This window comes from Chelonia mydas, chromosome 1, assembly GCF_015237465.2.
Source record: "Chelonia mydas isolate rCheMyd1 chromosome 1, rCheMyd1.pri.v2, whole genome shotgun sequence".
NCBI classification, from domain to species: Eukaryota; Metazoa; Chordata; order Testudines; family Cheloniidae; genus Chelonia; species Chelonia mydas.
Genome location: NC_057849.1, coordinates 291,828,048 through 291,843,052, shown reverse-complemented (window position 1 = coordinate 291,843,052; position 15,005 = coordinate 291,828,048). Strand labels below are relative to the sequence as shown.

At 40.1% G+C, this 15,005-nt stretch overlaps 1 protein-coding gene across 2 annotated transcripts in view; it reads left to right on the top strand.

The window, feature by feature from the left end:
- The window catches only part of ANO6 (anoctamin 6), a 128,395-nt gene that overhangs the window by 104,803 nt on the left and 8,587 nt on the right, over window positions 1-15,005 (top strand). For both annotated transcript variants that reach the window (XM_037887783.2, XM_027826407.3), the window contains 4 exons: window positions 2,920-3,050; window positions 3,904-4,109; window positions 12,019-12,221; window positions 12,647-12,752. In XM_037887783.2, the coding sequence (XP_037743711.1) occupies window positions 2,920-3,050; window positions 3,904-4,109; window positions 12,019-12,221; window positions 12,647-12,752 (646 nt within the window). The remainder of the gene's footprint in view (window positions 1-2,919; window positions 3,051-3,903; window positions 4,110-12,018; window positions 12,222-12,646; window positions 12,753-15,005) is intronic.

The window sequence follows — 15,005 nt, the reverse complement described above, 5'->3', positions numbered from 1 at the left end:
AAAAGTGACCTAATGAAATAAAAAGGTCAAATATTTGATGGCTAAGGCCCTGCTCCTGCCCCTGTTGGAAGTAAGTGGACATTTAGATTTCAATAGCAGCATATGCTCAGGTACCTGGAGAACAAGACCAAAATTTTCCATGGTCTCCAACTTGGATGCCATTTTTGGGTGCCCAGCTTGAAACGCCTTGGGCCTGATTCTTCAAAGGTGCTATCGATCCCCAGTTCCCACTCAGTTCAGTTCAGGTTGTGAATGCTCAACACTTCCAAAAATCAGGCCCAACATGTCTGAAGTTGCGTGCCCAAAACTGGAGGCTACTGTAACTATTTTCACCTTATTATTGCTTTAAATGGCATACTGCGATTTAGTACTTACTGTTCTATGTCAGACTTTCCACAGAACAAGTGTTTAAAATGCTATTTTAGTTTTTTAAATATATTTTTGTAGTTGTATTTTGATATTCACAGCTCTGTTCATATGACAGACACTCCCAAAGGGTAATGTTGAATGTATATGATACAGTAAAACCGGAGGCTGTATGTCTTCTGTGTAACTTACACAAAGTTTTAAATAGTATTGCGCTTGTCAGGAGACAGGGAATGATCTAGGTTCAGAAAGCTGGAAAAGGTATAGCGAATGGAGGTGGCGAAGAGAGGGAACCAGCAAAAACTCGTTTAAATACATATCTGATGGAGTTGTAATGGAAACGTAGGACATTTCTTCACCAATCAAGTATGCACAACTGTAAATAATAACAATTATCTTGAAAACTGGAGGTGGGAGTCCTAGAAACTAGGGTCAGATCCTGTTCCCATTTACACTAGTGTAAACCCAGAGTAACTCCACTGCCTTCAGGAGAGTTACTCCAAGGGTACGCTGTTGCAAGTACGAGCAGAATCTGTCCCTTAGAATCAACAGGCCTGATTTTGTGTATGTACATCTGTGGATTTAAAAAATTGCCACAGGTGTCAGTTTTTCCTGCATTAGGCTGACAGCCAAAAAGTTTCATTGTGCTAGTTGATTTTATTTATGCCAGTATTGTCCCAGTTTGTTTAGCCAGTTATCTCTTCTTGCCGTTACTTATGCCTATCCATCACCACACACGATGTATCACCACTCGCGGTGTGCAACCAGTAGTCAAGTCCTAGGTTCGTGCTTCCTTCCCAGATCAATTCTTAACATGGCCTGGTATTGCTTGCATTTAAAGAACTAGATCCACCCAATTCTGGTATTTTTAATCCACCCAATTCTGACATTTTTAATGTAATAGGCATTACTGATGCTTTACGATGAGAAAAATTGAATTGTGAAGATTAAAATGTGTCTACATATGGTGATTCAGAGGAGCAAGTGGAGTATGCAGTGAGTTGGATATGCATCAGGGACTTTTATTATTTATTGAGCACTGATAGAATGCTCAGGACTATACAAATACAGAAAACAAATGATCCCAGACTCAAACATCTTGCAATCTAAATCAGACACAAGCAATACACACTGGCTACAACAATACATGGATTGAAGGCAATGAAGGAGAAAGATTAGGAGACAGAGAGCATGCTCTCTGACAAATAAAGCTGTTTTAAACAAGATAACACTCAGAATATTCGCAAAAAGAAAAGGAATACTTGTGGCACCTTAGAGACTAACAAATTTATTTGAGCATAAGCTTTCGTGAGCTACAGCTCACTTCATCGGATGCATTCAGTGGAAATGAAAGCTGTAGCTCACAAAAGCTTATGCTCAAATAAATTTGTTAGTCTCTAAGGTGCAACAAGTACTCCTTTTCTTTTTGCGAATACAGACTAACACGGCTGCTACTCTGAAACCACTCAGAATATTGAAAAGCTTATCAGGGAGTGTAAATTTTGGGCCTTGATAACAGGTAGCTGGTGGGCAGGAGGGAAGTGTAAGAGGAGATGACCAGGAAGAAAATGTGGAGAAGGGGGTTGGAAATAGGGAGCGACCTAAAACACAAATATGGGTAAAGGAGACTTAGAAATGGAGGAAAAGAGAAAAGGCCAAAATCTTGCTTTCATTGAACTCCTGTTTGCAATGATTGGGCCCAAAAACTGTAAGTAAGATGAGAAAGGGGGAAGTATAATGTATAAAGGAAGAGTGTCACATTTTACTTGATATTAAATGGTTTCAGATTGTCTCAGTGCTTCTGTTTTTCAGGATATATTTAAGGGCTACTTTAAGCCAGGATACCACAGTGAGGGATGCATTAGAAGTTGGATTGATTGGAAATTTGGACAAATATTGAAAAAGCAATTCTTCCTATATATAAGGAATAACACACCTTTTGTAAAACTGCGATGCCTCATTCAAATCTTTAAAAGCATTTGGCTGGTATCTCATTTTCATTTCTCTTATTACAAATGGAAATTTTCTCTTCCTTTATTATGAAGGACATTTATGTGCAAACGATACCTTTTTGTTTTTTCCCTTCCTTAAAAGCTCATCTGCTGCTTGCTCCTTATTCTAAGGTAACAGATAGAAATAGTTATAACTACAGCATCAATTTTCCTAAATTCTGGTGCTTGCATTTCAGACCAAGAGCTTTTGGGGAGGAGGGATTAAAAACTGTGCAGTCTGAGAAACATATTGGGCCTGGTTCTCTGTTGCCTTTTCACCTGATGCAGTCATTTACACCAGTGCAAGGTGGGTGTGACATGCTACCAGACAGAATGGTAGTGTTGTACACCCACTTTGCATTACTGTAAATGATTGCAAAAGGTACAGGACAATAGCGAATCAAAAATAGCACTGTTTGTATTAAGGAGTTTCAGTAGTTCAATTATTATCAAAACCAATTTTCAAACTTGGCTATAGCACCAGAGCAAGAACTTTGCAATAGCTCAGCCTTTGGCAGGGTAGACTAACAATGTGAGTTATCACTTTTCTCCTGACTGATAGCTGGGTTAAGAATCTAATCGGAAGATGTTGCTCAGCTGCTAGATCAGAAAAGACTATTCCACGCTGGGAACAGGACTACCATCTGCAACCCGTTGGAAAACTTGGATTGTTTTATGAGTATCTGGAAATGGGTAAGTCAGCTGTGCAATTCTGATTCGTATGAAATAGTTTCAGGACCCAAATGTGTATTTTTTTTTAAAAGTCTTCAGATAAATAATATCTGATGATTTTATAGATAGTATAAACATGTTATAGAGATTAAAGCTTGTGCGAAATGGATAAAGGTAGAAATTTTTGTTAGTTTAAATCAAATAAATGACAATCCAGTTTACAACCAAGGACGACATGGCTTCTGTAGCTAGGGATTGTATGACTAGGTCTGTTGCCTCTTCATCTATTACCCTATCCACAGGTCAGGGGCCAGAAGACTGTCATCTTCAACTCCAGCACTGCAGCATCACATTCCTATACCAGTTTGCTGTAGATTTACAGCAACTTTAAAGTTTTTATTTTTGGAAGCTGTAGAAACCTGAATTTCTTTGCAACCAACCATACTTTAATAGTATTGTAATCATACTTATTTCAGCACACAAACACCAATAATGTGATTCTTAATTGAGGCTTTTCAGCATAGCACTGGATTAATAAATAAACTTACAAGCATGAAAGGTAAGAAGTCATATAAAAGAAGCAGATATTTAAATATTCAGAATAGTTCATATGTATGAGTTATGGTTTTTTTGTGCTAGTGTGCACCTCACATACTTTTACAGGCTGTTGTTCATTTTTGGTAGGCCTCTCTATCTTTCAGGGGCTTATTGTACATTTCTGCATGTATGTTCACACAAGGTCTTCTATTTGAGAGAGAGAAAGAGTCTCTGATTAACCATTAAAACATGCATTCCTGTCTCTGTCACGGTCTGGGTAAATATATACACATCGGAGTTAAGGCATCACCAATGTATGTCACATTCTCATTGGCAGTTATACAGTTTGGATTTGTCACTTTATTTGTGGCATCATTCCCGCTGGCTCCTCTTCTGGCTCTTGTTAATAATTTGTTGGAAATACGAGTTGACGCCTGGAAGATTACAACCCAGTTCAGACGCATGGTGCCACAGAAAGCACAAGATATAGGAGCATGGCAGCCAATCATGCAAGGAATAGCAATTCTGGCAGTGGTGACCAATGTAAGTATGACCTGATAATTATAAAAAATGGTATACTCTAAATATTCTAGTCAAGTGAGGATGTGAAATATTAATATGTATTGTGCCAGACTGACTAGAGGTAACATTTTCAAAAACACCTAAGTAATTTAGGATCTTAAGCAATGTTCCCTCTAATTTTTTACATCCGTGTGTGGAATGAATTTTGTTATGCACTCCAATATGGAGGTGATGTGTGGCGGGGGTGGGGTCAAGGGATTTGGAGTGTGGGAGGGAGCTCAGGGCTGGAGCAGAGGGTTGGGTTGTGGGTGGTGAGGACTCCTGCTGGGGGGTGAAGGCTCTAGGGTGGGGCTGGGGATGAGGGGTTTGGGGTGCAGGCTGCCCAGAACTGTGGTGAGGAGAGAGGACTCCCCCCCCAGCCCTCTCTCACTGCAGCAGCCCGGGGACAGGATTGGGGGAGAGATGCCTCTCCCTGGCAGCAGCAGCTTCAGGGCTGAGGTCAGGGGAGAGGTGCCTTACCCCACCTGCGCAGCCCTTGATAGCCTATGGCCACACAGTTTATAGGGAACTTAGATCTTAAGTCCCATTTTTAAAAGTGACATAGGCGTTTAGGAGCCTAAATATCTAGCATCGTAAATCTCTTTTGAAAATGAGACTTTGGCTCTAAAGTCATTTACGTGCTTTCAAAAACCCTAGGCCTAAATAAAGGAAGTTTCACTTCTCAAGATGTGACATCCTTGAGAAAATTCTGTGTCCAACCTTCCATTATGTATGAAGAATCTAATGTATCCTCCCTAAACTTACAGCACTCACTAAATACAGAATGAATTTTCTGAGAATTTTCAGGTAACTGCATGGATTTTGAAGAAATTAGGTTGTAATTAAACTTTATTTATTATTGTATTTATTACGGTCATGCCTCCCCGTCTAAGTAGTTTTGCACTTAAAGCAGAGATTCAACAGCTTTGTTAGGTATGAAAAATACAATGTAGCCGCAAAATTACAGCACTTACCCTTTGAGTGTAAAATGAGTTTTCTGAGAATTGCAAGTAAATCTATTAATCAGTCTGAGTTAAAGTTAATTTAAAAAATGAGTCCTTTACGAAATTTAGTACTTGGTTTAAGGTCTTTTTTTGCCCCCGAAAGATCTTATTAATCAAGTGCAGACTCTTCAAACTTCCCATATAGTTAAATCATACTGAAATCTTCTGCATAGGCTATGCTGGAAAAAAGGTAATTGTCTTTTTTGCAATTATGAAGTATACAAGAGCTTCTGCTGGAGAACAAACTAACATATAATCTTATCCTTCAGAAATTTCCACCAACTGCCCTCTTTCAAAATGGTTGCCTTTTCCCCCCTCAGCAGGACTGAGCCACAGAGTGTCCTCAGTTAATGTCCTTCTCAAAATGGCCACCATCTTCCATTGTCCTCAATAGGACTGAGGTCTCAGGCTGTCCTTAGCAAAAATAGCCACTTCTGACTTCATATGATGCTATCATCTGCCCAGAGGGCAGCTTGGCTTCTCTACTATTAAGTGAACAATCAGACATGGCCGCCATTTGGAAAGAGGGCAATTCGTGGCGAGTTTCTTGGAAGGAGAAGGTTTTGTGTAAGCCTCTGCTGACAGATACATTTTTCAGTTATGACAAATAACAAAAAATGACTGTTACTCCTGTGCGTATGTATGCAGATGCATAAAGGATTTTAGAGGGAAGTGCAGGCAAGAAGGCAATTTAGAGCAAAGGGGATTCACAAGCGAATGTGGAAGACAAGAGATTGAGATAAACCCTCAAGTTGCTTTGTGCTACTCTGGTGATACAAAGCAACTGTAAATCCAGCTTAAATGTCCAGTAATGTCTGGCTGATTTGTGCTGCTCCAGAGTGGTGTAAAGCGGCTAGAATTTACTGGTGAATCTGGAGCTAAAAGTTAACATAAAAATGATTCAAAGTTGATAGTACATATCTTCAAATCATTAGAAATATTTCATGGCACCAGTTTATATTTGACTTCCTTGTTTAGTGTTCATGTACAAAGTTTTAAATAATAACTTCAATTAAAAAAACAGGAAAATTCCCAGACAAAAATAGCTCTATTAAGCTACAGTTAAGGTTCTGAGTACATATTAGTAATTTCCTTTGGGTCACACTGCTACAAACCTAATAATAAAACACATATAACCCTGATGCACCAAAAGAAATCCAAACATGTTATCACACAGTTAGGAAGTCCAAACGACCTTAACTCTGCCCTGTAAAGACATCAAGAAAGAAAGAAAAGTCTAATGCATCTCTAAAAATTAGTTTAAACTACTCTGGGAGCACAAACACTAAAATGTCTTCATCATAATCCTTACGGTTATTGTATGGTGTCTCTACAGGTCAGATGCAGCCTGTAGATTGTTAGGATTGTTTTGGTGATTTAACTATGTATTTAGATACCTTAATATGTTTGGATTCCTTTTAGTGCCCAGGAAGTTATTAGAGTGTTCTAGTTTTAGGTTCTATAGAAGACTGACCCAAAGAACTAATTTTGGTCTGTCTCTCTCTCTTTTCCCTCCACAACTCAGAAGAGGAGGCTATCTCACATTCTCCGGTGCAAGGAATTCTAGATAATTGAAGATGCATTCTCCCCCACAATTGATTATTTACTTGTCTGCCATTTTCCCACAAGACAAATCCTGCTACCTCAGACTAACTGCAAACACTCTCCCTCAAAAGGCAAGCAGCAGCTCTTAAATGTATAATACTTGTAACCACCACTAGACAAGTAAATTTAAAATGCAGCTTTACTCTGTCCTTAGCCCTCTAATTAGGAATCAATCCCATAGTCCTTGAGTACCAACACATTTCCCTTTGACTTCAGTGAGATTATTAGTACGTAAGGGCTGTAGGATCACAGTGAGTGGCTCTTCTGCAATTTTCGCAGTCCGAGTTGTTTTAAGAAACACAAGGGACTCAAGATCCAACCTATGCTGAAGCCTGCTGGACCCTGTGGGATAGACTCCCTACAGTCAGCACAGGCAACCAGGACTGGCTAGAGCAGCCTCTCGCTCTGGCTGAGTTCTCAGAAGCCTTCTGTCTGATGCCAACCAACAAATCTCCGGACATGGACAGGCTGACCGTGCAGTTCTGCTGCGTGTTCTAGGATGTCCTCAGCTCAGACCTCACCTCCGTTTGGGCCAAGTCCTTAGGGAGCAGGGTGCTCCTGCTGTTGAGCAAGTGGGCCATGCTTGCTCTGCTGCCTAAGAAGGGGAATCTCTACAACCTTTGGCACTGGTGCCTAGTCTTGCTCCTCAGCATGGAGTACAAGGTCATAGTGAAAGTCATCTCGTTGCAGCTGGGATCCATGCTGATAGACATGCACCACCCTGACCAGCTCTACACCATCCCAGGCTGGACCATTTTCGACAACATCTATCTGGTCCAAGACCTACTCCATCTCATGTGCCGGGATGGTCTGTCACTCACCCTTCTGTCCCTGGACCAGGAGAAGGCATTTGTTCTACCCCAGCCCCGCCTCTTCCTGCCCCTCTCCTGCTCTGCCCCAGCCCCGCCTCCTCTCGCCCTTGAGGAGTGCAGCAGGGCTGGGCCTGCTCTCACCGGTGGCGGGAAGTGCAGGGACCCGGCCCCACAAGCCAACAGTGAGTCCTGGGGTGTGGTTCACCCCTGCCCCCCACGCCAGGATGGATCATGGGTATTTCATGGGCACTCTGTGGGCATTTGGCTTTAGGACCCCTTCATGGGTTTTCTCCAGGTGCTGTACATCTCTGTGGATTGCCTCGTCAAGCTCAAATGGGACTTGACTGAACCCATCGTTTTCAGTCAAGGGGTGCATCAGGGCTGCCTGCTGTCTGGCCAGCTCTATACTATGGCTATTGAGCCCTTCCTCTATCTTCTCCGTAAAAGGATGATGGGATTGGTTCTTTGAGAACTGTACTTGTGGGTAGTGCAGTCAGCATATGCCAACAGCATGCTCCTCCAGAAGACCTAATGCAAGTGGAGGCTTGCCAAGCCATCTATTTGGCAGCCTACTCCACTTAGGTCAGCTGGGTCAAGAGCTCTGGCCTAGTGATCATGGACAGGTGGCAAGTGACCTTCTTCCCATCTGCACTATGGGATATCCAGTGGGGCACAGGTCCGCTGCTCTATCTGAGCATCTATCTTTGTGCCACCGATCCCTCCCTGCTGGAGAATTCGGTCAATCTTGAGGCTGACCAGTTGCAGAGACTACTCTGGTGCCTTTCCCGTCAAGGGAGGCTGAAGGTGCTCAACCAGATGGTCCTGTCCATTCTCTAGTACCAGTTCAACTCCCTGATCCTGCATCTGGGATCCCTGGCCAGCCTGCAGAAGATCCTTCAGGTTTTCTAGCTGGGGCTGCACTGGGTCTCTAACAGTACAAGTGGCTCAAGATTCATTTTGGATGGAAGTTTGCTAAGCATCAGGTTATGGTGCTATAGCCCAAATATTAGAACAAGCTTTTTGTTGGTGTTGTTTTGTTTTGTTTGAGGTACAGGTTCTACATATACACATGTGAACTTTCCCTCATCATCTCTACCTCCCACCTGATTGATTAACCTGAATATACAGAATCTGTATCTCCTCTTCTCCACTCAACTGTTGGTTTTGCTATTGCTGTTTAGCTGTTATAGCCTAAGGCACCATATATTCTTCCACTGCATATATTACCTTTGCAGCACTTGCAAGGCTACAAGAAACTTTTTTGTGTAAAGCGATCAGTCTTGGGACTTGCAGTTCAAGCAGCAGAGCTGCTATTGTACCATGCCAGAGCATCTGTTGTTGATTTGAAGACTGATTTTAATTTGTTATGGTATAAATGGAAAACTGTGTTCAGTGTAGATTGGGAAATAGAGAACACTATTGGTTTGTACTTTTCCAGTGTGATACTCTAAAAAGCAGCCCACAGTTCAGGGAGGGAAAATTTCCTTTTAGATGACACAGTAGAATTAGTTTTCATGTTTCTGTCCTTGTAGCAGTTTGCAACACATCTGGAGATCATTCTGCAGGAGGGGAAAAAGTGAAACTGAGTTCAGATTTATGATTATGTGAAAACTGGGGCCTTGCAAAAAAAAAAAATTCAGTAAAAAAGAGCCATTAAGCTATGTAAATACTATATCCCAAAATATTTTGGTTCTTAGGAGATGCATCAAATTGGTTTGCTTCAAGGGGAGAAGAGGGTTGGGGTTTTTTAACCTTGCCTTGTGATTCCCTTTAGCTAGTTTGTGGTCTGCCCATATCTAAACCATATGTTCTAATGAATATTATAAAACTATATTTAATTAAAACTTTTGTTCTTTTACTTAAGTTACAAACTGGGTAATGTACCTGTCAGGTTCCCCCTTCCGCAATTAGAAAACTTGTTAATATGCATTTTTGTTCTAACGTTACCCTTTGGAAAGAATTTGTATGATAAAAACAACTCATCTTCGTGTAAATTTAAACAATGTAGAGTTTCATAGAGTTTCTTGAAAATGGTTTTAAAAAGGACATCCCCTACATTTAATTTATGCTAGAATATGTTACAAAAATCCTTCATAAGTAGTTACTTATCCTCAAAAACAAGATTCCTTACCCATAGTCTATCTCCACTTTCCCTCTTGTCAGCCAAATGGACGAGAGTTTTCTCAGCTAAACTTCAAAAGTATCAAAAACACACCAAAAGTTGAAATCAGATTTTTAGAGCCAAATCCTGGTACCACAGAAGTCAATGGGAGTTTTGTCCCGTTGGGACCAGGGTCTGACTCTCGATCCTGCCACCTTGCTCATCAAGTTCTTTACAGTGGGTCTACTTGGTGAGTGAAGTATTACCCAACATACGAGAGAGATCTCCAGTCGTCTATCTATCTCCCCCTCTCACTCCCCACACATAGAGTTTTGCATCCCTCACAAATGTCCTCAAATCAAGACTTCCCTTAGGTACACTGCTGCTCCTAGGCAAAGAATATTTGGCACTCCCCCAAAGGTGAGGACCTATGTATATTAAATATAATCTTACCCTGAAAGTCACTCCTAAACACAAAGGCTATCATGAATGTGAATCGAATACAGTTTTACCAACTTCGAAATTATACATTTTCCCTTATTCTTTCCATTGCTTTATTGCCTGCTCTCTCCTTCCATTTTCCACTTTATGTAATCACTGTTCCTTTTCTCTTTTCTGTCCATTTTTCCTCACTCTCTCTTTATCGATTTTGTTAAATCTTGCCTCTGTCCCTATATCTAATTTTGCCCCCTCTCTCTCAATCCCACCCCTCTTTCTATGGCTTTCATTCATTCACTCTCGCTTCCTCTTTATTTATTTCCCACTCTGGGTTTTGGTCTCCTCAGTTGGCTCCCATTCTCTTTCCCCATCAATGCATCAGCTACTCTGTTCACATTGACAAGGTTTTACTCACTGCCATAAGGACAAGAGACTTTTTTTGGCTTTGAGATTCTGGAGCACAAGATGTCAGCCAGAACTGGGAGTGCTGGGCATAAGCCTGTTGTGCCCAGTTGTTAAACTGGCCCTGTGCCTAGTCCCTCAATTGCAGTTTTTAACAAAGGAGGTTCCACTTCATAGTGCAGCCCTTTGAATATCAGGCAACCAAGAAGAACATCTGATTAGCCAGGATGAACCTATCTAATGACTTGGGGGTCGTGATGGATAATCAACTGAACGTGAGCTCCCAATGTGATGCTGTGGCCAAAAGAGCTCATGCAATCCGGGAATGCATAAACAAGGGAATCTCAAGTAGGAGGAGAGAGATTATTTTATCTCTGATCACAATCTGTAAGTCTCCACATTGGGAACACATATTTAATAATGGGCTCTTCAGTCTGGCAGAGAAAAGTATAACATGATCCAATAGCTGGAAGTTAAAGCTAGACAAATTCAGACTGGAAATAAAATGTAAATTTTTGACAGTGAGGGTAATTAACCATTGAACAATTCACCAAGAGTCATGGTGGATTCTCCATCACTGACAGTTTTTAAATCAAGATTGGGTGTTTTTCTAAAACAGCTGCTCTAGGAATTATTTTGAAGACGTTGGATGGCCTGTGTTATACAGGAAGTCAGACTAGATGATCACAATGGTCCCTTCTGGCCTTGGACTCTATGACTCTTCCAGAACAGGAGGTCTTCGTGAGTCACTGTTTTAACCACCCCGCAAAAAACCTCAGGCCTCATTGCCACATACAGTTTATGGCACTCACTCTGAGTGGGGTATGGATACTCTTTGGAACGGGATGGCAGTAAGAGGCCATGTAATATGTGAACTGGTATTAAGCAGCTGCTAGCAAGAGGGGAAATACTGTCTTGCCATCAGGAGCAGTTTCCACATCTGCTGAAAACTGGAATCCCCGAGCCAGCAGCTGCAGAAGTGAATTCGGGCTGGGTATGACCCCTAAGGAATGTTTTGGAGGTTATACGTGAATGATCTGTAGCTTTTAAAGTTTGAATTATCTTTAAAATGTTCCTTGTGAAATTTAATTTATTTGTAATGGTAGGCTTTTTTGTGTGTGTCATTTTACTTGAAATGCATAAAGCAGTGGTTGTTTAAAATATGTGGTGAGCAGGACTCGATAGGAAATGTGGACTGAAGAGGAATATACAGTAGTATATGTTTAATTTGGTGAGAGTGGCCGTAAGAAAAAAACATTAACCACACAACTTTTTTAAGGCGTCACGCACAAAAGATGTAAATAAGAAACTATAGAGAACGCGTATTCCAGAGAGATTGTTTTATGCCACTGAATGATTACACATCTATTTGCAGAGAGAACCACTGAATGGAAAAGTGCAAACTCTCTGATTTTTAGTGCAGTAATGCATATTTGTTGAAATCTAAAGTGCATGGAAAAGCTATATATATATATTAAGGCTGCCAGTTAAATACTGCTCCCTTTTTGTCTTCCTCTTCTAAAATACAGGCAATGATAATTGCTTTTACATCTGACATGATTCCTCGTTTGGTTTATTACTGGTCCTTTTCAGTCCCTCCCTATGGGGATCACAGCAGTTACACCATGAAGGGGTATATCAACAATACGCTTTCTGTCTTCAATATATCAGACTTCAAAAATGAAAGCAAACCAGTTCCACTTCCTTGGTTTGGCAACCAAACAACATGCAGGCAAGTGTCAAATAATTATTCTCGTCGTTGGAAAGGAAAACATAAGAAAATATCCTAATTTTGTTTATAAAAATCTCTTTAGTAATATTAAGACTCAGCTAACCTCAAGAACAGTCAGAAGGTAAAGTAAAACAACATGGAGTTTTCTAAATCTTTGATTCATTGTATTTTCCCCAATAATTAATAATACATTATTCAAAATAATATAAAGGTAATTTAACATATTTTTGGTATAGTGGAGAAAAAATGTATTTCATTAAGTTCAGTTTATTCTGTAGATGTAAAATTTACCCATCATTTTAGTTGTATACAGCTTATGACTCTAGGCTCTGTTAAATGTGACAGATTTTGCTCCATCCCCTGGCCATAGTGCATTACTGCAGAGGTTGCTGAAATTATTTCTTGCTTTTCTAAACTGTCTTTAGATATCGTGATTTCCGATACCCTCCTGGGCACCAATATCAGTATGAACACAACATATATTACTGGCATGTGATTGCAGCCAAGTTGTCTTTCATCATTGTCATGGAGGTCAGTACATTAGGTCTTGATTTTTTTAAATATAATTTTAGGCTTCCCCTCAACAAAAAAAAACCCTTCAGTTTGCAATTAATGATATTCTTCACTCAAAGTTATTCATTTTATTTTGTGAACAATATTGAATATTATGAGCCAGATCCTTAGCTCAGCATATCTTAATTTAAAATCAGTGAAGCTATGCCAATTTACACTAGTGGAAGATCTCACCCTATGTATTTAACAGCTTCTTAGTTTGGCAATTTAAAATACTGTCAGAGAAATTTTGTACATCAGATCTGGAAAAAAACATTGCTCTAATAAATGTACGTAGATAGCTGTTAGATCATCTTGTGTATGTGTTTGTACGCACGCATACATCCACACACAGAGAGAATTACCTGCGTAAAAATAATCAGTGTTAAATATTAGTCTTTTAATGATCCCTGTTGGGTAAAAATCAATATAGCCACATTATCCTCCATTACATGAAGTGTAGCAAAATTCCCAAATCCAGAGCTAAACCTGTACTGGGGGCAAAAGAGCTGCTTTTATTAGCATTGTACTGTAGATATGGGCATCTGTAATTCTAGCTGGGAAAGGAGCAACAGAGAAGCTGCATGGTTCTCAAGTGTGAAGCTAACTTTGTTAGGTTCTTTTATTTTCTGTGTGGGTTTTGAACATTTAGGTATTGCATTTCCAAGCTTTTCTTCGTAATTATGGGGGGCTAGAAACTTAGTCTTTTAAAAAAAAAAAGGAAAAGCAAAGATTCTAACATAAATCCCCAGCTATTGGAGTCCGGTGAGTAAGAAAGACTTAAATATCATGAGACTTGCAATAAAATCACGAGCTGCAAATCTCGTAGATAAGGAGCTAAAAGCATAGGCAGAGCAGACATTAGTAGTAATAGTAATTTATAGAGTATGTTTCATCTACCAAGCAGTTTACAGACAGACATTAATCCACATAATGCCCTGTCTGATATAGCAGATAAGGAAGGATTATTATTATTATTATCTTAATTGTTAAAATGGGGATTCTGAGTCAGAGACTTGAATGACTAGAATGACTAGTCACTAGAATGACTTCTAGACTCTGACCTCTCCCACAGTGCAAGAGAGTTGGGCTGTGCCTCCCTTCGTACAAATATTGGAGGCAATGCAGACTGGTCCTTCCAGCTCTGGGATTTGGCCACACTCCTTCTGCCCTTTCACCAGTGTCTCTGCCAAAACACTTGCTCACTGCTAGGTGTCTGGTGTGTAGTGACCACTGCTTACTTACACTAATCATAATTGTCCCCTGCATTGTTCTTGTGCACACCAGCTCTGTGTCTGCTGTATCCACTCTTTGACTCATCATATACTTATATTGTAAACATTTATATTGTAAACAGGCAAGGGACTGTTCTTCTGTTATGCATGTACCTTGCCTTGCATGTTGATACTCCTAGGTACTGCCACCATGCAAATACTAAATAATAAGGGATCAGAGTCCATTTAACTCCATTGTACTATCCTGGGAAGAAAGGGCATTGCCTATCACAGAAGATCTGTAAAGCTACCACTTAGTCATCCATCAACACTTCAGTAAAACAGTACAGGTTTGGCCTTTATTCCTCTGCACAGGCATCCTTCAGAAGGAAGGTATTCCAAGCAGTTGCTTCAAAATAGTCTGATATTATTAAGTTTAGGGAAGAGTTAACGTTATTTTCTACTTATCTCTCCCACCCTTTTAATTTTCCTTAATGCCCATCCAGGGCCATCCTTAGGATTTATGGTGCCCTAAACAGGATTATGAAACTGGTGCCCCTGTGCCTGACTTGCTCTTAGCAACACAAACATCAGCTTACAGTATTGGAAAACTTGCCACATGCACTTTATTAAAAACAGTTTAACTTAATTAAGAACACTGTAATGCTGGTGGACTAGCACTGAAGAAGTAGCGCTATAGAAAAAATTCTGATTTATTGACAGAATGATGCAAATAGTATAATTTTTTTAATTTGTCAACATTTTATTGGAAATTTCTATGAAGAGGTATTGAAACAAGGATTTGTTTTTAATTAAAAGCGATCTTTCTGGCTTTTTTGGCTGCAAAATCAGTAATAATGTCATCGTATGACAAAGACAAAGTGATGTCTTGTTCGATTGCAAGAATAGCAAGACCAGTCAATCGTTCCACTGTAGAACGAAAATAGTTTTTAATGAGCTTTAGTTTTGAGAAACTCCGTTCTCCTGATGCTACTGTTACAGGAATTGTCAGTAGAAT